At 35.9% G+C, this 23,856-nt stretch overlaps 1 protein-coding gene across 7 annotated transcripts in view; it reads left to right on the plus strand.

Annotated features, from left to right (window-relative positions):
• The first annotated feature begins 1,894 nt into the window (after positions 1 to 1,894).
• The window catches only part of Alg13 (ALG13 UDP-N-acetylglucosaminyltransferase subunit), an 82,696-nt gene continuing 60,734 nt past the window's right edge, over positions 1,895 to 23,856 (plus strand). For 2 of the 7 annotated variants that reach the window (XM_004861422.3, XM_087196768.1), the window contains exons 1-4: positions 1,895 to 2,049; positions 2,840 to 3,002; positions 4,851 to 4,989; positions 23,440 to 23,806. In XM_004861422.3, the coding sequence (XP_004861479.1) occupies positions 1,966 to 2,049; positions 2,840 to 3,002; positions 4,851 to 4,989; positions 23,440 to 23,806 (753 nt within the window). In that variant the 5' untranslated portion in view covers positions 1,895 to 1,965. Of the gene's footprint in view, positions 2,135 to 2,192; positions 2,769 to 2,839; positions 3,003 to 4,850; positions 4,990 to 5,923; positions 5,962 to 8,230; positions 9,487 to 23,439; positions 23,807 to 23,856 lie in introns of those variants that run through there. The other 5 variants (XM_021241561.2, XM_004861424.4, XM_013078345.3 and 2 more) reach the window with 5 other exon arrangements.

The following is a 23,856-nucleotide window of genomic DNA, read 5'->3' on the forward strand; positions in this document are numbered from 1 at the left end:
GCTGCAAATGAAAACAATGCTGAGATTCCACTTCACTCCACAAAGAATGGCTGCTATCATGAAATCAACCAATAACAAATGCTGGAGGGGCTGTGGGGAAAGAGGAACCCTGCTCCACTGCTGGTGGGAGTGTAGACTGATGCAACCACTGTGGAAATCAGCATGGAGATACCTCAAAGAACTAGGACTGGAAGTCCCATTTGACCCCACTATTCCCCTGCTGGGGATCTTCCCCAAAGAATTAAAAGAATCATACCACAGTGATATATGTGCGTCCATGTTCATAGCAGCACAGTTTGTAATAGCTAAAACTTGGAAACTGCCCAAATGCCCATCAACTGAAGACTGGATAAGAAAATGTGGGCTTTTTAATGAAATGGAGTACTACTCAGCCATAAAAAATGAGAAATTAGAGACATTTATAGCTAAGTGGATGCACATTGAGGCAACACTCTTAAGTGAAATAAATAGGACACACATGAATAAATTCCAAATAGTTTCTCTGGTGTGAGAAACTGAAAGTGTAAATAAGGACTAAATGTATAATAGGTAATGTGAAATAGGAAGAAAAGGGGCAAAGGGGAAGGAAGTGGGAAGGCTAGAAGAAAGGATAGAAGGGAATGGGATTAATATGAGAAAATGGAAAAATAGGAACAAAATCTTTGTAAATAGGGAAGAATGGAGGGGTTGAAGGGAGGGCTGGGCAAGGGTGAAAAATAAGAACCAAGAGAGACTATGTAAAGGTGCAAATTTCCAATGATGAATGTCATTATATTGTATACCTAAAATGTACCAATGATTAGAATGAATAATTGAAAATGTAAAATAGGAAGAAAAGGTCCAAAGGTGTAGGGGTAGTGGGAGGGGCAGGGGAAAGGAAAGAAGGGAAAGGACAAATGCTGAGAAATGGAAAAAATGGAAATAAAGTCTTTGTAAATAGGGAAGGGTGGAGGGCGTGAAGAGAGGGCTAGGAATGGGGAAAAAATAAGAACCAAGATGCATTATGTAAAGGTACAATTCCCAATGAGAAATGTGATTGTGTTGTATACCTACAATGTACCAATAAAAGAATTTAATTTAAAAAAAAAAAGACAAAGCAGGAGATGAAAAGCTGTCCATGGAAGCATTTGAAGTAGGTACCTCAAATTCAAGTGACATACAAACAATTTAAAACTATTTAATGGTTGTTCTGAGCCAAAAGGAATTTACTGAGAAAGAGATTTATGATGGGGTTTAGCGCTTGCTTCTGCAGCACATGTACTAAAAAGGAAGAAAAGGGATTTGTGGTGAGTTTTAAAAGCCAATCTTTAAATACATAATAAGATCTGTCTAAAAAAAGCTTAAGTGCCACCCCACCCCACCCCAACCAATGCATAGGGTGGGCAAGAGCAAGAACTATGCATAGTTGTGGTATCATAATGCAAAATTTTCATCGTGAAACAATCCCAAACTTCTCTATGTTGTACCCATACCTACCGTAGTTCTTTTTTTTTTTTAAACTACTATTTGTGAAAAAGAAAATTACATTTGGCAATTCCCCTACCCACTTATGGTGAAGGTCTCTGGGGCCCCTATACACCAAGTGCTATCAGCCTTCTCCAAGCAGCAGCTCGCTGAAGGACATGCTTGTGCTATAATACAAATATTTTTTGAAAACGAACATTGGTTATATACATTAACCATATTACTTATCCTATATGTGGCCCAAGACAATTCCTCTTCACTTTTTGGGGTCCAGGCAAACGTGGGTATCCAAGCCCCAGTCTGCAGGCTGGCCACGCCTAGTTTAGAACGCAGGCTGGCACAGAGGCCTGTCAGCAGCCTTTGGCTCCATCCCACCGGCAACACAACCCGCGCCCCGCCACTCCCACAGGGCCACTACGAACTTCCGCCTCTTTCAGAGCGTGTCGGCCCGAAGCCCCTGTACGTCACTTCCGGCCCTCGCGATTACGCGTTAGAACCCTCATGATGAAGTGCGTATTTGTTACTGTAGGGACCACCAGTTTCGACGAGCTCATTGAACGTATGTCGGCGCAGGAGAGTCTTCGTGTGAGTGGGGGAGTCGAGAGCGCTGCGGCTAGCCTAGCCGCGCTTTGCTGGTCGCTCACCGCCTCTGGCTTTACCGCTAGACTTGGTAACCTTGCCTGATCACAGCGTCCCGAAAGTAGTCTCCGCAGCTCTACTTTAGGTCCTGCCGTCCTCTTGCCGGGCCTCCTCCGCCTCCTCTTCCCGCTACCCTGCCGCCTCTCCTAGCCGCTCTTCCCTTTCCTTTCTTGGCTCCTCCTCTCCTGTGCGCTTCTCCCCCGGGACCCTCCTTCCAAGGGCTCCGCCCCTCCGAACTTCGGCTGGGGCTCTGGTTCCGCTCTGCGTGGGAGTCGCGCGCGGGTCGTGCGGCCGCCCCCGGACTCGCTCTCTGTCCGCGCGCCGGTCCGGTCCGTGCCTGTCGCCTGGCGGGCGGCGGCCCCGCAGTGCCACGTCTCCTGAGGCAGGGCTCGGGCTTCTCCCCGCTCAGCCCAAAAGTCCGAACCAGACCGGGTTCCCCCGTAGTTTGCGACGCCGTCTCCACGAAGTCTTTTTCGCCTCTCATTTTAGCGGGCCCAGTTCTTTCCCAACTCCGTGAGCCCGGTCGGTCCTTAGATTCATTGGGGCCCCGGAGGTTCGGTGTAGGGCCGGGACGGGAGAAGAGCGTTCGTTTTGAAAACTGCCTAAAATTGGCCGCGGGCAGGCTGTTTGGCCGCTCCTGTTTCGATCTGAATACCGACTTTAAGGTTTGTTGTTACTGCTGTTCTTACAGAAGCCAATTTAAAAGGCCCGCGCGTTTTCTTATTTCCGGTTTTAGATCTTCAAGAGCCTCGGTTACAGCCGACTTACTCTCCAAATTGGTAGAGGAACGGTGGTGCCCGAACCATTCAGCACTGAGTCCTTTACTCTGGACGTTTACAGGTACAAAGATTCCTTGCAAGAAGATCTTCAGAGAGCAGATCTTGTTATTAGTCACGCAGGTAAATGTTTTAGAATCTTAAGGTTCAGCTTTTGATAAACAATAACATACTTGAATTTTTTCGTGGTAAAATAAAATCATTAAATGTGTATTTTACAGGATAAATTCGCAGTGGCCTTGTTGAATGTAATTATTTGAATATAAGAATTGAGAACTTTGGTGGAAAAAATTTAGCATTTCTGAGAAAGAGAAAGTTGGGAAATTAATCTCTGTAGCCTGACTTTACAATAAGAAACCCTAACACCGAGGGGCAAGATGTTTTCGTAATGACATGTAAAAATCGTCAACCTGAAATTAGTACGTGGGCTTAGATCTAAAAGGATTGATCGAGTTGGTCATAGAGAAATTGGATTTGAGAGACTTTTTTTTTATATTTCTATTGAGTATGAATGTGAAATAAACACCGTGAAAAATATTCTTTTTTTTGGTACCAGGGATCGAACTCGGGTCCTTGCACTTGCGGGGCAGGCGGCGGCTAAATCCCCGGCAAAACAATATACTCTTTTTTTGGTAACGGGGATCGAACTCAGGACCTTGCACTTTCGAGGCAGGCAGTGGAACCACTGAGCTAAATCCCTGGCCCTAAAAAATATTCTTTAGCAACCACATACTCTTTAGAGAACCAGCCGGATGATCTTCCAGTACCTGTACAAGTATCTAATGAAACTTCCAGTACTTTTAGAATAGCTTTGGGGAACATTACACTTTTAACCACTGTGTGTGTGGAGGGTGTCTCTTGGTTTTTAAAAAGTCTACTTTGAGGAGAGAAAAGTCCTTAGAAGCAGACATTACCAATAGATGAGTAATTAAAAATATGTAGTATAATAGCTAATGAAACTTTTGGCGTTGCTCTAATGCTTTGTGTTTTAACTAATTTAATCCTACCAAATGATCCTGAGAACTAAATATAAATATCTCTATTTTAGAAATGAAAAAACTGAGACAAAGAGAGGTTAAGTAACATATCCAGCCAGTAAGTAAATGGTGAACAGGTAACAGTCTAGTACTGGAATCTGTTCTTCTTATCCTAGCATAGGATATTCAAAAAAGGATTTTATCTACCAACAGCTTCTTTACTCCCATTTAAAATGTCTAGATGACTTTTGATTTCAAAATTGAACCCATCCTAATAATATATGCCTACGTATTCAGGGAGTTTTAGCCTTAACTATCATAGGGGTGGTACCTCACAGATAGACTCACAAAGAGTGGTTTAATTGGTGCCTGTGGTTGGAGGCTTGCGTTTTCTCTATTTACTACAATTGTCTCTTGGTATCCACAGGGGATTGGTTCCAGGACACCTGAGGATACAAAATTGGGGATGCCAAAGCCCCTTAAATAAAACAGCCACGTGCCCATGACCTACACACATCCTCATGTATACTTTAAATCATTGCTAGATTTCTCATTCTATGTAATACAATGAAAACACCAGTAAGTAGTTGTTACCCTGAATTATTTAGGGAATAATGACCAATAAATGTATACATTTAGTGTAAGTGTAGTTTTTTTCTGAGTATTTTCAATCCACCATTGACTGAATTAGAAGATGTAGAACCTGACAATATACATGGATGACTGCATAGTTTTGTGTACAGTATGTTGACCTTGAATCATACTTGGATTCAAGGCCACAGCCAGAGATACCACTAGTGAGCAGGTAGCATAGTACTGAATCATGGGCCATATGGTCAGCAGTGATTTAAAAAAATATATTTTAAGTCAGGTTTAAGTATGCTTTTGTCATTTTTGAATGTATAATTGAAAAGTTTTTAGTCAAATTGAGAGTTCTAACTATAAAGTTTGGTAGACTACTTTTAAAAAAATTGTATTAAATTTATTTACATAGGTGCAGGAAGCTGTTTGGAGACTCTGGAAAAAGGCAAGCCACTTGTGGTAGTTGTAAATGAAAAATTGATGAACAATCATCAGCTGCAATTGGCAAAGCAGCTACACAAAGAGGGGCATTTCTTCTGCTGTACCTGCAGGTATACTAAAGACTGATTATTTCATCTCTTTCCCAAATTCTTCACTAGCTGTTCTTATGCACTTACCTAACTCAATTTGTCTGTTTTACTTCCTATCTTCTAACACTTAAACATACTTTGATTTTCTTATAACACCCTTTCATTTACTTCTACTTTGACTTCAATCTGTGCTGTTTTTTTTTTTCTGTATCTGTGGCCATCTCTTTGCATGTGAATATGTGAGAGCATGTGAGTATGTGTGTGTTCATACATGTGTACACATTTCTGAGAAACTACTTTTTAGAGTTCATTATTTAGATTTTCAAGAAAAGCATTTGATTTCAATTAAGGTTTTTCCCTTAAAATTCTTTGGAATCTTTAAATTTAATGTACTCATTTATCCAGTTGCAGCTGAAATGTAGCAGGCACTGATTTTAAGTGCTAGGGATATAGTCCATTGCTCTCCTGGTACTTATTTTGTAGTGGTAGAATTTCACACGACAGAGTAATGCTACAAAGAAAGTAAGACAGAGTGATGTGATAGTTGGAGTAAACACTAGGCAGAATCATCAGAGAAGACTTGACAAAATTCATGACATTTGAAGTGAGACCTGAATTACAGAGAAGAGCCAGTCATGTGAAGCTCTGAGAGGCAGAGGAATAGCAATTTTAAAAGCCTAGTGCATTTGAGAAACAGAGGTAAGGTTAATGTGGCAGGAGCATAGTGAGCAAGGGAGCATAGTGAACAAGGGAGAGTATACTATGAAGGCTGGGAGGGGATAGCTCATGTAGTAATTCTGATTCTATGTATAATGATAAGCCTTTGGAGCCTTTTAAGCAGAGAATTACTTTATGGTAAGGAATATTATTTTCTAGAGGTATATTAGAATTCAACAAGAACTGATCAACATCACAATAGAAGGATGAAGAAAATTGCTGTTTTGTTTTCTGTTAGTTCTTCCTTGAGACACTAGAAGCTTGCCAAAGGGCCAGGTCAGTAATTCCCAATTGTTTGACTTTAAAACTTAACCTACTTTTGTGTTTTAAAAACTAAATACCTGATGAAGTCTTAATTTTATATATGTATTTTTCTGTTATAGTAAGTTGAAGTTAATTTTAAAATAGGAATGCCTAGAAGAAACTATTTAGAGCATAATAAGCTTTTATTTTAATTTTTCTGATTTGTTCCTTAGGTGCTTAGTAAATACTTATTTGTTCATTAGATATTTATTCAGCACCTATTATGTACCAGACATTTTTGTAGGCACTCAGTATGCATCAGTGAAAAAAAAAAAGGATTCCTATACTCGTTGGAAGGAGACCGATTCACTCATTGTTTTGGGAATAAAATTGTTGCTGTAAGGGCCAGGGATTTAGCTCAGTGGTGCCACCGCCTGCCCGGCCCGCAAGCACAAGGTCCTGAGTTCAATCCCCGGTACCAAAAAAAAAAAAAAAAAAAAAAAAATTGTTGCTGTCCTCATCTCTGTACTGATGGAAGAGAGGGAAAGCAGGGTCTTGTGAAGTATTGCAAGACTTTAGAAGAAAAGCTACATAATTAAAATTATGTATGCTTCAGATAATGGGCATAGCTGCCTGTGGGTGGTTGATATTGTTAGGAGTTGATACTATTTTCTAGAGAGTACTAGATTCCCACCTTCCTAACTGCTGTATGCAAGGCAATGTTTCCAGATGCTTTTGTTGAGTATTTTCATTCAAAATGTTAAATTAGCTTTTATGTGATACAAAGGGCAATCAAAATATATGGTGAATATTTAAAGGACATTTATTACACTAAGACACATTGCTCTTAATCATCTTTAAAACAATCCCCCCTCACTTTGAACACACTGAATTCCATCCTTCTTACTGCTTTCTGAAGCAATATGTCCTCTTTGGAAGGTCCTCTGAGTGTCTTTAGGAGGAGTGATTAAAAACATAATGGTGAATGCTGTTACCAAGTGCCATCCAATGTAAAGGCAGGCTCATAAAAACATTATAGTCTGTTCTCATCTGAATATGGCACTGAGCAACTTCTAGCTCTGCTCCAAAATCAAAATGACTATGAAAGATAAATGTTTTGCATTGACTCAGGACATTGAGGCAGCCAGGACAGCACAACTAAAGACACAAAAGATGACTTCTAGAACTTCTTCAGAAAATGGCAAGAATGATGGGATAAAAGTGTTCATAGTAAGGGAGAATATTTTGAAAGGTATTGATAACAATATCTTTTAGTGTAATACATTTTTAAAAGTGAACATCTGCATTTTTATCAGACCTCATACATCGTAAAAGGGAAAACATTGATTTTACAAACATATCCTGAGTTTATACTCAGGCTGAAAAGGAAACTATACAAGTCTCCAATTCATTTATTCATTCATTTTTTTAACTTTTTATTAGTACATATTTGCAGCACATAATGGCCACATACATCATGGGGAGTTGATATATGTACATAACACATCTGAATTCTTTTTTCATCCCCTTCTGGGATCCCTTTATCTCTTGGTCCCCTTCCTTTTTGCAAAAGATCTATCTCCCTGTTTCCTATTAACTGTGTTTTATTTTGTTTTGTATATATATTTTGGGTTTCTCATATAAGAGAAACTATGTGATATTTAAGCTTGTGTGTCTGATTTATTTCACTTAACATTATAGTCTCAAAGTGTACCCATTTTCCTACAAATAAGTCATTTATCCTTTATGGCAAAGTAGTACTCCATTATGTATTAATACCATATTTTATCCATTCCAATTTATTCATTTAGAATTCTTACATTAATTTCAGGAAAGCCAAATATATGAAAGTGTTCAGATCAATAATTGGTTTTATTTTCATTTTAGGCAAATCATTTATATTCCCCAAGCCTAGGCTGATTGGTGGTATGGCTGGTGGAAGTAAATTTCTGAAGTAATAGTTTCATGTTTTCATGTCTACCCAGTTTTGAGAAATTTCATGTCATATCTGCCTAGTTTTGAGAAGTATTACAAAGCCATGTGAACACATTTTTTCTGAAGTAACATTTCTGAAATATTTCAATTAAGAGATAAAGTATCTGTTGAATTCATATTGACATATTACAATATTCTTATAATAATTTTAGTCTATATACCTATAATAAAATACATAAAAATTCACCTGTACAGTTTAAGAAGCATCAGTGTTTTCTTAGAGGTTGGCTTTAGTCATCAAGTGGACAGCAGATGAATTATGAAATTTTCTCCCATGTTACCTAATGCTTTTCTTCTTTTGTTTTAGCATGCTTCCTGGGCTGTTACAATCAATGGACTTATCAACACTGAAATGTTATCCTCCTGGCCAGCCAGAAAAATTTTCTGCATTTTTGGATAAAGTTGTTGGATTACAAAAATAAACATTAAATTCTCAACACTTTAAAAATACCCCCAAATCTAATCTATGAAATGTGATTAAATCAAATTAAATACATAATCTATATTTGTAGAATAATATAAATAAGTTTCCTACATCTATACAGTGTATGGGAAATTTTATGGTGTGAACATTGCATTTAGGTCCAAATCCTAATTGAAATTTAGTAAACATACTAGATTTCCTTAATCTTCAGTATGTAATGTGGATTCAGAGGTTTGGTCCTAGAATCCCAAATGGATTTGGCATTGTGAAAAAATGAAATGTGAAAACACTAGCAAGAATCACAAATATAGTTTGATGTTCCTTAGAGTAAAAAACTGAAACAGTAAAAACTTTAAAAATATTTTGCATGAGAACCAGCATCTTTAGCTTCATAATCCAAGGAACCAGTTTTTTTTAAAGGAAGTATAAATAATGGGTTGTGCTCTGAAATAAAAAAGGTCAGTAATTGCCTAAAAATGATGATCCAAGTTAGTTGTGTACTTGGGAAAATCTTTATCCTGAGGAGTAGAGTGAGGTGGATATGTTCATTTTTTCCCCTCTAAAATACAGTGACAAAATCTTGCCCAGTATCGAAGCTTTAGGAAATTGAGAAGAATAAAAATGGACTTACACGTTAACATTTAAAGATAGCCTCTCACAATGATAAACATTTACTGTAACAGAAAATTTGACAATTTATGTGCTTATAATAGTTTTCCAAATGAATAATAAATGATGTATATGATGGCATAAATACATGGTTTTAGAATTCATATGATGAGATAGGCACATTGCAAAATTCTTTCTAATTAGAATATGTAGTCTTAAGACTTTCAAGGTAGATTATCCCCATGTATCCATAGTTCTCTGGTCAAAGTTTAGGTATACTTTATCCATGAAAATAGAACATTTGCTGTACAGATCTACTTTCAATTATCCCAAAATGGTAAATGTTTCAAACATTTTACTTGGGATGTATTATGTAATGTTTTTGTAGATTTATTTTCCTGGTTGTGTTTTACTTAGGCTTCTATTAAGATAAATTCTTTACTAATGGTAGAAGGTGGTGGCTGAGAAGTACTCTGGGTAGCAGGAGGAAGCCAACTTGGATTAAAAATTTGCTGAGAGTAATCTAAAAAGTGAGTAATCCATGTCTGCATAGTTGAGAATTCACAACACCATAATCATAATTGTATATTAATATTATAATGATGTTTTAGAAAAGATCTTTTTCAAATCCAGGGAGAATATCTTAAATGTTTCATGGGCCCTCTTTTAGAAATGTTTTTCTCATTTCGAGAAAAATTGTGGCATAAAAGGTTATGTTGGTCATTCATTCTTTATTTTGTGGCCAGAAGGCTAACCAATGTCTACTCGAACATTAGGCAAACTAAGAAAAGCAATGGACCCCCAAATGTTTTTTGTTTTTCTGAAATAATATATGATCTACCTTTCATTATTTCATTTAAAAGAGATTTAAGCCATGATGTCAGTTGTGTGTAGTAACATCTTGACACTTCTGTGGAATTTTATATTTTATATCAAAGGGTACTTCAGATTTTTTTTTGATTTGGCAGGGATTCTCAAGAATTTTTCATCCAGTCCCATGGTTTCTTAGTTGAGAGGTTAGAGGTTATAATTTGCCTAAAATAACAGCTTTTGGAAGAGCAGCCAGGCAAGGTGGCACATGCCTGTAATCCCACCACTCAGTAGGCCTTGGAGGCAGGAGTATCACAAGTTCAAGGCCAGCCTGGGCTGTATACCTAGTTCAAGGCCAGCCCAGAGTACAAAGTGAGAACCTGTCTCAAAAACAAAACTCCTGCCCCTAAAAGCAGCACTTTGACACTCAGTCTTGTGTTTTTTTCTATTATACTGTAATACACATGTAAGCTTTTTGTTTATAGATTTTTAAAATTTTATTGGTACAATTTAAATATATGTAACGATTGTATTTATCAAAGGGAGTTTGTACCTGTACATGATATATCTTGTCAACTACTTGTCCCTTCCAAGGAAGGTTTATTTTTTAATTTTTTAGTTCTTTGTTTTAGCAGGAATTTCACACTTGTATCACAACCTTATTTAGGACTTAGAAACCTGTGATTCCTGAGTTTTTTTGGAATGTAGAAAAATGCTCTGGGTAGGATTGATAAATGAATTAAGACAAAGAATTGAAGACTTTAGGTCTGAAGAAAATTTAGTACAAGCCACAAATTTTGAATATGTGGAGCTAGGCTAAGAAATTCCAAGGTTACACATCTTACTGGTCCTTACGAAAAATGTCAATAAAATTTCTATTTGATGTATTTTACAATATAAATCTGGTTTCATTACACGGTATGGCTTTAGGTTCTTAGGTCAGTAAGTGCAGTATAATTTGTTTAGCAGTTTTCTGTTAGTGGTATTAAGTTTCCAAGTATAAAGAATTAGCATATTTGGAAGCCCATACCATGGACAGGTTCAGAAGTAGACACCTAATACTTTCTGATGTTGGAATAGATAAAAAGTGATGTGATCTTATGAGACAGCCTTGAGAATTAGGGATTTTAGGTAATGTTGCTTACATTTGGGAAGAAAAAAAGCTGGAAGGATTTTGTTGTAAGATAGTCAAACCAATGAACTTGATGTAGGATTCTGGAACATTTAAATGTCTCTAAAAAGTACTATTAGATGTTTGATTTTAGATACTTCTAGTTTGTATACTTTTAAAGGTAAATCATATATAGGCACAAAGACAGTATAAAAAAGCTAAGACTAAAGTGAGGAATGACTCAGTAATATAGGTGATTTTCTTGGCCCTTTATTAGGGCATAAGCATTTAATCCCACTGATTTGTAGAGATGACTGAAAATCTCCATTTATTTTGAGAAATGACACATGGACAGATTTTACATTGATTTTTGGAAAAGATTTGTAATGAGTGTCCATGATAGCCATTGGGTGATCAGTTTTCTGCTGTACAAAATAGTAACATTTTTATGGGGGAGTAGGGGATAAATTAGGTTTGATTGACACTTGTGAATTCTTAGTGCATATTAGGTACTATTCAGAACATTTTATACCTATGAACTCACTTAGTGTTTATAGTAGCCCTATGAAATTGTTGATATTCCATTTTGCAAATGAGAAAACAGCTCAAGAGTTTTATGCCATCTGTGGCTCCAAGAGATGGGAAATGGTCTGGAATTTGTAATTATAGAGCACTGAATTTTCAGCAAATTTCCATCATTTGTGGGGACAGTGGGACCAAATATTTGAGATCAGATGACTGTCCCAATTAATTCAAATTGTATATAACTTATTGGAGGTTTTAGGTTGCTGTTTATTTATTGCAGTACGAGGGATTGAATCCAGGGCCTTTACACTGAGCTACACTCCTAACTCCTTTTCAATATTTTATTTTGCAATACTGTGGAATTAGCCCAGGGTCTGCACACTGAGCTACAATCCCAGCCCTTTGTATTTTTTATTTTGAGACAGTGTCACTAAGTTGCTGTGTTGCTGAGGTTGGCCTCAAGATTGCCATCCTCTGTCTCAGTTTCCCAGAGCGTTGGGATTATATGCACTACCACACTCGCCTCCTTTTTTATTTTTTGAGATGGAGGCTTTAGCTGAGTTACCCAGGCCCTCTCCATTTACCAATGAAGAATAGGCGAGAATTTAACTGAGCAAACCAAGTATATAACACTCTTTTCATGCTCCTCAGAAACTAAAATAATAAAAGCATTGTGTTATATGCTGTATATCTACAACTATACTTTGTTTGTCACAGATGATAATGTGCTTTTAAAAATGACTCCCAGCCAGGTGTGGCACATGCCTGTAATCCCAGCATTTGAGAGGGTGAGGCAGGAGGATCACTGCGAGTTTGAGGCCAGCCTGGAATACATAGTTTAGGGTTAGCCTGAACTACTTAGTGAGACCCTGTCCCCCCCCAAAAAAGAAGCTGGGTTTGGTGGTGCACATGTATAATCCCAGCACTCAGGAGGCTGAGGCAGGAGGGTTGCTGTTCTAGGTTAGCCTGGGCTATACAGTGAGACCCTGTCTCAACCTTAAAAAAAACCCTCCCAACTTGGTTGGCCAGGCATGTTGGTGAACACTTATAATCCCAGCACTTGAGAGGCGGAGGCAGGAGATCTCAAGGTCCAGGGCACTCTGAGCTCTACATAGTGAATTCAAGGTCAGCCTGAACAACATAGTGAGACCATGTCCCAAAAAAAAAAAAAAAAAAAAAAAATTGGTTGAAACCTGGAGTATTATCTTAGAATTGAAACCATTAGAATTCATATGTTTTATTAAAAGTTTCCCTGTTTATTAAGTGAAAGAAGAAATAAAAAATAGTTCTAGCAGTTATTTTTTTTGAGCAGAGAATAGTTACTGGATCACTTCAGGTAGCAGCTAACTAATATTTAATTAGGCACTCAGGCAATAACCACTGAACATCCAGTATCTCGTATAATTATTCCAACAGTCTTAGGTTTAAACTGCAGAAAAAGGTCTAGGGCAACGTTTCTCAAACTTTGAAGCATTAGCGGGCAAAATTTCTCTCAAGCTTTGAAGCATTGGAGGAAAAACTGGGAGAAGCCAGGTCAAACAGTGGCTCCAAAACATTCCTTAGGGCCCTTAACATCACTGATGGGCATTGTGAATCTCAAAGATAAGATTTAGGATATGTAGTGTTGACTGAAATTTTGGCCTTTCCTTGAAATTATCTTTTTAGGAACACTAAAATAACTTGTGGTATACATTGTTCTAGAGCGGTAGTGCTCAAAGGGTATTCTCTGGACCAGCAGTATCAGAATGAAATGGGTACTTGTTAGAAAAGCAGATTCTTGGTATCCATGCCAGACTACTGAATTGGAATATCTGGCCAAAAGTAATCTTTTTAACAAGACTTCAACTTAATCACTATTCTAGAGTTTTACAGGATTGGAGTACTTTGCTGTGGAAAATAGTGAACTGGGATTGCAAGTACTGTATATTTGTATATGAAAGGACAACATTAAATACCTTTGAAATTACTTCTGTTCCGTACAAGATGAAGTTGGCATTATCCCACAGGTCTTTTTAAAAAAAAATCCTACTGATTGTATTAAGTTGTAGAATGTAACCTATACTTTATCATTTTCAGCTTTTGTTTTTATCTTTTCTGCTTTGGTATGTGATTCTTTATAATAATTGTGCAAACATCTGGAGATTTTGTACAGTTTTAGTTCCAGCATAATTACTGATTGGATGTGAAAATTGAACAAGTCTTGTAATTATTTGAAACCTACTCATTTGTAAAATAAGAGGTCTCGTAGATGTAAAAGTTTACTTATTTTTGCAGTTTATTATGCTATTCTGTTTTCGTTCAATAACAATACAATTCTTCAGTTTAATTTTTTAGTTAAGGTGATACATGTAAGCAATTTAAACTGTTAACTAATTCTACAAGGCTTATAAGTAACAGCATTCCTATGTCCTACTCTTCTCTATCTCTGATCTTCTTATAGGTCACCCTATTATATTTAATGCTTTCTGAATAGTTGAATAGTGTGCTCAAATTGGTTGTTTTTAAATTTTGACTTTTTCTAGGCTTCCTACAAGGAAGAAGAGATTTTTAAAATTAATTTTAATCAACAATTCATAATTATATCCTTTTGAAAAGTACAGTCTTAAGTTTTACTCTCTGTATACAGTGTGGGATGATTACATCAAGTTAATATATCTATCATTTTTCATGGTGAGACATTTGAAACTTAGTTATTTTGAAATATATATTATGATTATCTGTAATCACTCTGCTGTGCAATAGATCTCAGAGTATGCCTCATTTTCTGTCTGAAACTTTGTACCATTTAACCAACTATCTGTTCTCCATCTCACCCCTCAACCCTATTTCCAACCTCTGGTAACCATTGTTTTACTCTATTTGAGCTGAACTTTAGATTCCATATACAAATCTTTCTGTGCCTGCCTTATTTCACTTAGCATAACATCCTTCAGTTTCATCATGCCAGAAATGTCTAGACTTCCTGTTTACAGCTAAATCATATTTCATTGTACATATACACATTTTCTTCATCTATTGGTGGACACTTGGATTGATTCCATTATCTTGTCAATTGTGAGTAGTGGTGTAGTGACCATGGAAGTTGCAAACCCCTTGATACTGATTTCATTTCCTTTGGTATATATCCAGAAGTAGAATTACTGATTCATGTGTAGTTAATATTTTTAGTTTTTAGAGGAACTTCCATACTATTTTATGTAATAGATGCACTAATTCACATTCCTGCCAACAATATGCAAGCATTTCCTTTACATTGCATCCTTCTTAATACTTTGATCTTTTTGTTAAAAGCCATCCTAATGGATGTAAAATGGTATCTCATTGATTTTAATTTACATTTATCTGCTTAATGATGCTCAGCATATATTCATGTGTAGCTGTTTGCCATTTGTATGTCTTCTTTTGAGAAGTATCTGTTCTGGGGTTTTGCCTATTTTTTAAATAGCTTTTTCTTGCTATTGAGTTGATTTCCTTACACATTTTGGATATTACCCTCTCATTAGATGCGTGGCATAAGAATTCTCTCCTGTGTCTCTTCATTTTGTTAATTGTTTCCCTTGTTTTGCTGAAGATTTTTAGTTTGATCCCATCGTCTTTGTTTCTGCTTTTGTTCCCTGTGCTTTTTGGGGATCATAAAAATGTTCCCTAGACTATTTCCCATTTTCGTCTAGGTTTCAGGTTTTATATTTAAACCTTTAATCCATTTGGAGTTGATTTTTTTTTTTGTTCTGTGATACTGGAGATTGAATCCAGGATATTCACACTGAGCTATGTACCCAGTACTTTTTATTTTAACTTGGAGACAAAGGCTCACTAAGTTGCTAAACTGCTCAGGTTGGGCTTGGATTTGGAATTTTCTTGCTTCAGCCTACCACAGTGCTGGGATTACAAGCATGCACTACTACTCCCATCTTGGAGTTGATTTTTATGTATGTTATAAAATAAAGATCCAATTTCCTTTTTCTGCATCTGGATACTGGATAGCCAGTTTTTTCAGTAGCATTTATTAAAGATACTAACCTTTCCTCATTGTATATTCTTGGCATCTTTGTTGAAATCAATTGACTATACATGTATGGTTTTCTTTCTGGGCTTTGTATTCCGTTATATTGGTCAGCATATCTGGTTTTTTGTTTGTTTTTGTGGTACTGGAGATTGAATCCAGGGCCTTCACACTGAGCTAGATTCCCAGTCTTTTTTATTTTGAAACAGGGTCTTGAATTTCCTAGGCTGGGCCCAAACTTGGGTTCCTTCTGCCTCAGCCTCACAGAGTGCTAGTATTATAGGCATGTATCACCATGCCTAGCATATCTCTTTTTGTGCTGTTACAGTGCTGTTTTGATTACCGTTTATAATATGTTTTGAAATCAGTGACTGAGATGTTACCAGCTTTGTTCTTTTTGCTCAAGATTGGCTGTTTGGGTTTTATGTTTTTGATTTTGCAGTACCGGAGATTGAACCCAAGGAGTGCCAAGCTACATCTCCAACTGCTTTTTAAAAAATTTTAAATTTTAAGACAATCTCACTGAATTGCCCAGGCTGGGGTCTTCTTTGGTTCTATACAAAATTTAAGGATTGTTTTCTCTGTTTCTGTGAAAGATGTTGTTGGAATTTTTATAAAGATTATATCGATCTGTAAATCACTTAGTATGGATATTTTCATAATATTGATAGAGTATGTAACGTAAAGTAGTCCAATATTTTTCCATTTATTTATATTTTCTTCAGTTTCTTTCATCAGTTGTTTTACATTTTCCAATATAGAGGTCTTTTAAATGTACATGCAATTATTTTGTGGTTACCATTGTAAATAAAATTTTCTTAATTTGCTGTTTTGATAATTCTTTCCTAGTGTATGGCTATACAACTTACTGAATTTGTTCATTAGTTCTAATAGTTTTTTGGTGGGGTCTTTTAAGATTTTTCCATATATGTGATCATATCAGTATCTGGGCATTGTGGCACATGCCTATAATCTTGGCCTATAATCTTGGGAGGCTGAGGCCAGAAGATCTAAAGTTCAACCCTAGTATAGGTAGTTTAGTGACTTAGTGGAACTGTGTCTCAAGAAATTGCTAGGGATGTAGCTCAGTGAGGAATCTGTGGGTTTAATCCCCAATACCCCCTGTGCCCCCCTAAAAGGTCATATCAGCAAAATATTTCACTTCTTCCATTCCTATTAGGATGCCTTTTATTTCTTTCTCTTGCTTAATTGCGCTGGATAGTACTATGTATTGTATATTGAAGTGGTGAGAGTGGACCTCTTTGTCCCTAACCTTAAAGGAAAAGATTTCAACATTTCTCCGTTCAGAATGACCTTAACTACAGATTTGTCACATATGGCTTTTATTGTGGTACAGTACATCCCTTAACATTATTTCCTAATCTGTTGAAAGTTTTTATCATGAGGGAGAGTTAAATTTTGTTAAATGCTTTTTCTGCACCTTTTGAGATGATCATATGATTTTTACCCTTTATTTTGTTAATGTGTATTACATTTACCGATTTGTGTTTATTGAACAACCTTTTCAGGAATAAGTCCCACATAATTAAGGTGAATGATTCTTTTAATATTTTTAATGAATTTGCTTCTCTAGGTTTTAGTTGAGGATTTTTGTATCTATGTTCATCAGAGATAATTGGCCTGTAGCTTTGTTTTCTTATAGTGTTCTTGAACGACTTTGGTTTCAGGGTAATGCTATCCTTGTAAAGTGGCTTTGGAAATAATTCCCTTCTCTTCAGTTTTTTAGAGAGTTTGTGAAGGACTGGTTTTAGTACTTCTTCTAATTGCTAGAATTCATCAGTGAAGATATCAGGTCTTAGGCTTTTCTTTGATAAGATTATTTTTTTGTAACTGATTCATCTTACAAGTTACTCGTCTGTTCAGATTTTTTTATGGTTTAGTCTTAGGTTGTACATGCATAGAAATTCTAGGTTATTCAATTTTTGGCATAAAATTATTCATAGTTTCTTATGATTTACATTTATGTAGTATCAGTTTTAATATCTATTTCAGTTTTGCTTTTATCTACTCTTTTTCCCAATTAGTCTAGCTAAAAGCTTATCTATTGTATCTTTGAAAAAAAACACAACTTTCATTGATTTTTTTTTCTGTTCTTCTAGTTTCTATTTCACTTTTTCTGCTCTAATTATTTTTCTTCTTCTTCCTTTGGGCTTAGTTTATTCCTTTTCTAGTTCCTTTAGGTATAAAGTTACTTTGTTTATTTGAGATCTTTCTCTTTTTGATAAAGGCATTTATTGCTATAAATTTCCTTCCTGGAACTGTTTTTGCTGCATCCTGTCAGTTTTTGTATGTTGTATTTCCATTTTCGTTTGTTTGAAGGTATTTTCTATTTTCTTTTTTATTTCTTCTGTGATGTATTGTTTGTTCAGGAGCATGTTGTTCCACAGATTTGTGTATTTCCCAGAATTTCTCCTGTATTTATAGTTTCTTGCCATTGTGATTTAAAGACTTGTTTTTGTTGTCTAACATAACCTATCCTGCTAAGTGTTCTGTGTGTGCTTGAGAAGAATCTTTATTCTTTTGCTATTGGAATGTTCTATATATTACTGTTAAGTCTATCAGGTTTAGCACGTTCATGCTGGGGCCATAATTCGTAATGTCTTGCTGCCAGGTGGTTCTGAACCACTGATGGTACATGCCTGACTGTCCCGTGGGGCTTGTACTACCCGATGGGACGTTCATGCATGTAGCACTGGTGGTTCAAGCTTGCAGGAACGTGTTAGTGTGTAGTTTAAGTCCATTGTTTCCATGTTGATTTTCTAATTTATTTGTTCTTTGCTGAATGTGGGGTAGTATTTGCTTTTGGACGGAATCATCTGTTTATGTCTGTTAGGTCTGTTTGGTGAATATATAGTTTAAGTCCAGTGTTTCCTTATTTTCTAAGTAATGTATATCCATTTTGAATGTGAGGTATTGTAGTCTCAAAGAACAGACTTTATCTGCCTCTTCCTTCTCTTTGTTTTCCTTCCTATCTTACTAGTCTAGTTTTATCAGTTCTTGTAAGATCCATTTTCATTGTTGGTGTTAGTATGGAATATTGTTCATTGACTTCATTTCCTTCCTGTAAAGTTTGTTTTACCTTACTTTATGTTTTCATGTTGTTTTTGATAGAAACATATTTCCACCATATGTATACATCCCCCCTTAGTATATTCAGACACATCAGATTATCTGTAATTTAATTTATATTGCTTATTTTTTTTTGCATTGTTGAGGATGAAACCTAGGATCTAGTCCTTGCTAGGCAGGCTCTGCACTGAGCTACACCCTCGGCCCTGATTACTCATTTGAGGTGACCACACTGGTGTTCCCTGCCATCTTTTACCTGCTTTTATATTTTATCTGAACTGAACTCTGTCTAATTCTGCTGTTTGTCTTTCTGGTATTTCTCTACATCCTCATCCTGGAAATTCCCTGTGCTTTCTCTTACATTTAATCTCCTGTTTCTAGGATTGTATGACCTCCACTTTTTATAACTTTATAAATTTTGGTTTCAAATATCTCCCAGTAGCTTCCTGAAAAAGGGTGGTTACATTTTTGACACCTTCCTGAAAAGACCATATTCTCCTTTCTCATCTGATAGTTTGGTATAGAATTCAAGATTGAAATCGGATTTTCAATTTACTTAATTCTAGTTTTTCTCTTGATAAGTTTATTCCAATTCATATTTGTGATTGTTTTGTATATGACCTGTTTTTCCTCTCTGAAAGTTTTGGAAATCTCTTTCTCCTGACTTCACAAACTTCATTGTTCTGGATACTTCATGCTTTTCAATCTCATTATGCATATAATACTTATATTCTATAGTGCTAGAATTTTTTTTCTTTTTTTTTTGGTACCGGGGATCGAACTCGGGTCCTTGCACTTGCAAGGCAGGTGGCAGAACCACTGAGCTAAATCCCCGGCCCTATAGTGCTAGAATTATTTTTCTATCACCATCATTTCTTCTCTACTTCATCTCTTATTGAATCTCTTGATTTTAGAAGTTGACTTTCTTGATTATCTAATTTTCCTATGTTTTCTTTCCTATCTTCCTGTTCTGTGAGTTCCTCAGTCTAAATTTTATCCTACTTTTTGTTTTATTTTAAATTTAAGTACAGCAAAATCAGCATTTTCTTACACAGTTTTATAATTTTTGACAAATGCATAACAGGTAACTACTACTACAGACAAGATACAAAAAAATTCTTAGCCCTTATACATCCCTTTCAGCCATTCCCTTGTAATTAACCTTTCCCTGCAACTGTTAATTACTGGCAACTGCTACCTATTTTCCCTTTAATTTTACCTTTTCCACATATGTCATTGTAATTGTAGTCATACAATATGCAGCCTTTTGAATCTTTTTTTTTCACTTAGTATGATGATATTTTGAAATTTGTACATGTTTTATGTGTATTAGTATCTTAATTTTATTGTTAGGAAGTATTCTATTGTATGAGTATACCACAGTTTGTGCATTCACCAGTTGAAGTATGTTTACATTGTTTCCAGTTTTGAGGCATCATGATTATGGATAAAGCTGATATAAAAATTCACAGATGGGTTTTTGGGTATACATTTCTTTTCAATGGATACCTAAAAGTGGGATTTCTAGGTTACTGGGTCAGATGGTACATATATTTAATTTTGTGAGAAACTATTAAACTATTTTTAGAGCAGTTGTACTATTCCTACTAGCAACATGATGGTTTCAGTTGTTCCATATATCTTTCAGCACTTGGTATTGCCAGTTTTAATTTTTTTTATTTTAGCCACTCTAAGCTGTATGTAGTTGTATATTATTAAAGATATACAAGTAGTTGGGCTGGACATAATATCTCAGTGGTAGAGCACTTCCTTAGTGTGCATGTAGCCCTGGGTTCAATTCCCTAATACTACCAAAAACAAACAAAGGATTGCCCCCAAAAACCACATGAAAAGATGCTCAATATCATTACCCACTGGAAAAATACAAATGAAAACCACAGTGAAATTGCTCTTCAAACCTACTAAGATGGCTGTAATCTGAAAACATGTTTAAAACGTTGTATATGACTCTATGGCAATATTCTTCCTAATAGCCACAAAGTGGAAGCAACCCAAATTTTTATTGATTGGATGAATAAATTGTGGTTTAACTACTGTATATAGTGGATTGAGACACTGATACACACTACAGTGGTGTAGACTTGAAAACCTCAGTGCTGAGTGAAAGAAGCCAATTACTCAGGACCACGGTATTGTTTGATAACATTTATTTGAAAAGTCCAGAATAGTTAGGTCTGTAGACCAGAAAGTAGATTAGTGGTTGCCTGTGATTGGTGGGAATGGGAGGATTAGAAGTCGATGGCTATAGGATGCAGGGTTTCATTTTCAGTTACTGGTATTGTTTTAAAATTGATTGTGGTGATGAGTGCACATCTCTGATTACACAAAAACATATGGGTTAAGTGGGTGACTTGTATGCTGACATTTCTCAAAGCTTTTAAAAATTCATCTGTTTTAAGAATACAATTCAATAATTTTTAGTGAATGTACAGAATTGTGCAAACAGTACAAAGCAGTTTTAGATTTTTATGCTTGGTTATAGTCAGTACATATTTCCTGCCCCAAGTAACTGTTAATCTGTTTTCTGTCTCTGTAGATTTCCCCTTTTGGCATATTTCATGTAATTGGAATTACACATTTTGGGGATGATACCTTTTGCATCTGGTTTCTTTTACTAAGGGCCAGTTTCTCTGCATCCTTATAACATATTATTTGTTATAGCCATCTCAGTAGGCGTGTAATGATGTATCATTGTGCTTTTAATTTTCATTTTCCTAATGGTTAATGATAAGTATCTTTTTATGTGCTTATTAGCCATTTCTATATCTTTAGTGAAAGGTGTTTAAATCTTTTGCTCACTGAAAATCTTGGATTGATTTCTTACTGTTGACATTGAGAGTTCTTTGTACATTTCAAACACAAAGTTTTTTCAGTTAGATATGTTTTATGTAAATACTTTCTCCCAGTTTGTGGCTTGTATTTTCACTCCTAACAATGTCATTTATAGAACAAAGGTTTTTAATTTTGATAAAGTCCAATTACTTTTTTCTGTTATGCTGTATTTAACAACTCTTTACTTAACCTGTTCTTTGTAGATTTTCTTTTGTTTTCTTCTCAAAATGTTTTTTAATGAAATTTAATTATATATATATATATTTATTTTTGAGCACTTATTTCTGCTTCAAAAATCAAAACATACAAAAAGGCATGCAGGGAAGTATCCTTGCAGCTTTTCTTTTGCTGCCTTCATCTCACCAGGAAGCCAGACTGCCTAGGCCTACACCAAAAGATTATATTTTAGATTTAGATTTGTGATCTATTTTGAATTAGTTATCATACAAGGTGTGAGATACAGATCTAGGGTCCTTTTTGCATATGAATGACCAATTGTTCCAACATCATTTGGTGAAAATACTTTTGTCATTTTACTTTTGAACCTTTGCCAAAAACCAATTGACCATATTTGTAGGATTCTACTTCTGTGTGCTTCCCAGTGTTACTTTTTTCCTCTCTTGTCTTCCTGCTCCTAATTTTTTTAGTCTTTTGTTTCCAATTTTCTTCTATTACTTTCTGGTTTTCTCTCTTCTTCTCCCAAGTTTCCCTTTCTCTATATCCTTTCTAAAAATGAAATGTGTAAAATTTTATTACATGAAGTTTTATATACCTTAGTTTTAGTTTTAAAAGCAATAGATATAAATAATTTGTATTTTTGTTTACTTTTTAGTTATGCTAAAAGTGTATTAACTTTAATTATAACCCTTAATTTCTCTCAATGAATTAGTAGGCTTAAAGCTGATGATCCCTTTTTCCAAACAGTATGTTCACAACTTTGCAAAAGGCATTACTTTACTTCCCCTGTATTATGGTTTCTTTTTTTATTTTTATTTTTATTAGTACATGTTTTCAGTACATAATGATTACATTCATCATAGGGAATTGGTACATGAACATAGGACATCTTAATTCTTTATGTCCTCTTTCTTTAAAAGAAAAAAGTTAATTTTAAATCAGCATGCTAAGTCAAGATTTTATTCCTTTATTTACCATGCTAACTTTTCATTCTTAAATTACAAGTGATTGTTGATGTTTTTCCTAGCCCTTAAATTGTTTAATACTTCAAAAAAGTAAAAAATGAATTGGGATTTATATAAAAATAAAACACTTGATGGTGAAATCAAAATACAAGTGAATGATCCTGTCATTGCCCCTTAATGTTTTACTTTTCTCAGAATCCAGAACCATTTTTCTGAAAAAGTACCCTAATACATTGAAACATGTCTCTCAACACCTCTCATGCCATGCCAGAGTATTTTAAATATATACTATTAGAAAATCTGCTTCGATTTAAATTTTTATTTCCATTTTAAAAAAACACTTTTTACATATTCCCTATTAGTCAAAATTTTTTATCAGGGTTTTTAACAGCTAATTTAGTTTCTATGATCCTGGCAGAGTTATTATCAAGAATTAACTATAGGATTATTTCAACCCCATAATCAAAATATTCAGATAATTGCCTTGGCACTTTAACTATGACCTCTGCCCCTACAGATGAAGGGAGGTCCCTCCCCCTTTGATTTTAAAAACATATTCTTCGTGCAAAAAGTGAATTTCTTAGTAGTTAAATTCAGATTCCCCCCCCCCCCCCATTTTTCTGAAACTGTGTAGGGAGCAGGGAATTTAGACAGACTGGTTGAAAAATTCAGGCACAGATCTTAAAGTAATAGGTATCAAACTGCATCTTATACACCTGAGTCTTATTATAGTCCCCTTTGCAGCCTCGTGCAGCAGCTGACCTGCATTAAGCTGCAAACTGGTTTTTCTGTCTGGTCCCAAAGCTCAGCTGTTTATGTATACGTATTTTTCTCAACCTTGGGCTGATTGGGTTAATCCCACCCTTCCAAAGCATACCTTCTCCCTCCCAGGTTTCTTTCTGGAATTCTGCATTCCTAGGAGCATTGCCTCTTCCTCTTTTTTTCACAGGATCCTGACTTGTCTTGGACAAGCCCCACCCCTTGCTTCTCCTGCTCTTGGGAAGTGCCAAGATTCTGCCGGGCTGACTCCAGCTGCCTTCTGCTTAAACTTTGAGCTGCTTTCCGGAGACCTGCAAGCGCAAGCCCTTCTCCCTGCCCCGCACTCCTCGCTGCACCCTGCTGCTTCTTCCTTTCCACACTTCTGTTCCTTTTCTCCCCCCTCCATTCCATGCACGATGCATAAAGGATGGAAAAAGTATGGTGGCCAGAAGTCTTTGAATGAGACTTCAATGGATGAATATTTAGGCAGTTTAGGGCTGTTTCGAAAGCTGACTGCCAAGGATGCCTCTTGCCTCTTTCGGGCTATTTCGGAGCAGGTAATAGGAAAAAAATGTCTTACCTATACTGAGTTTTTAGCATTTGAGAC

The sequence above is a fragment of the Heterocephalus glaber genome, unplaced genomic scaffold (genome assembly GCF_053883595.1).
Source record: "Heterocephalus glaber isolate CG9 unplaced genomic scaffold, H.glaber_assembly_v1.0 deba00001613, whole genome shotgun sequence".
In the NCBI taxonomy this organism is placed as follows: domain Eukaryota; kingdom Metazoa; phylum Chordata; class Mammalia; order Rodentia; family Bathyergidae; genus Heterocephalus; species Heterocephalus glaber.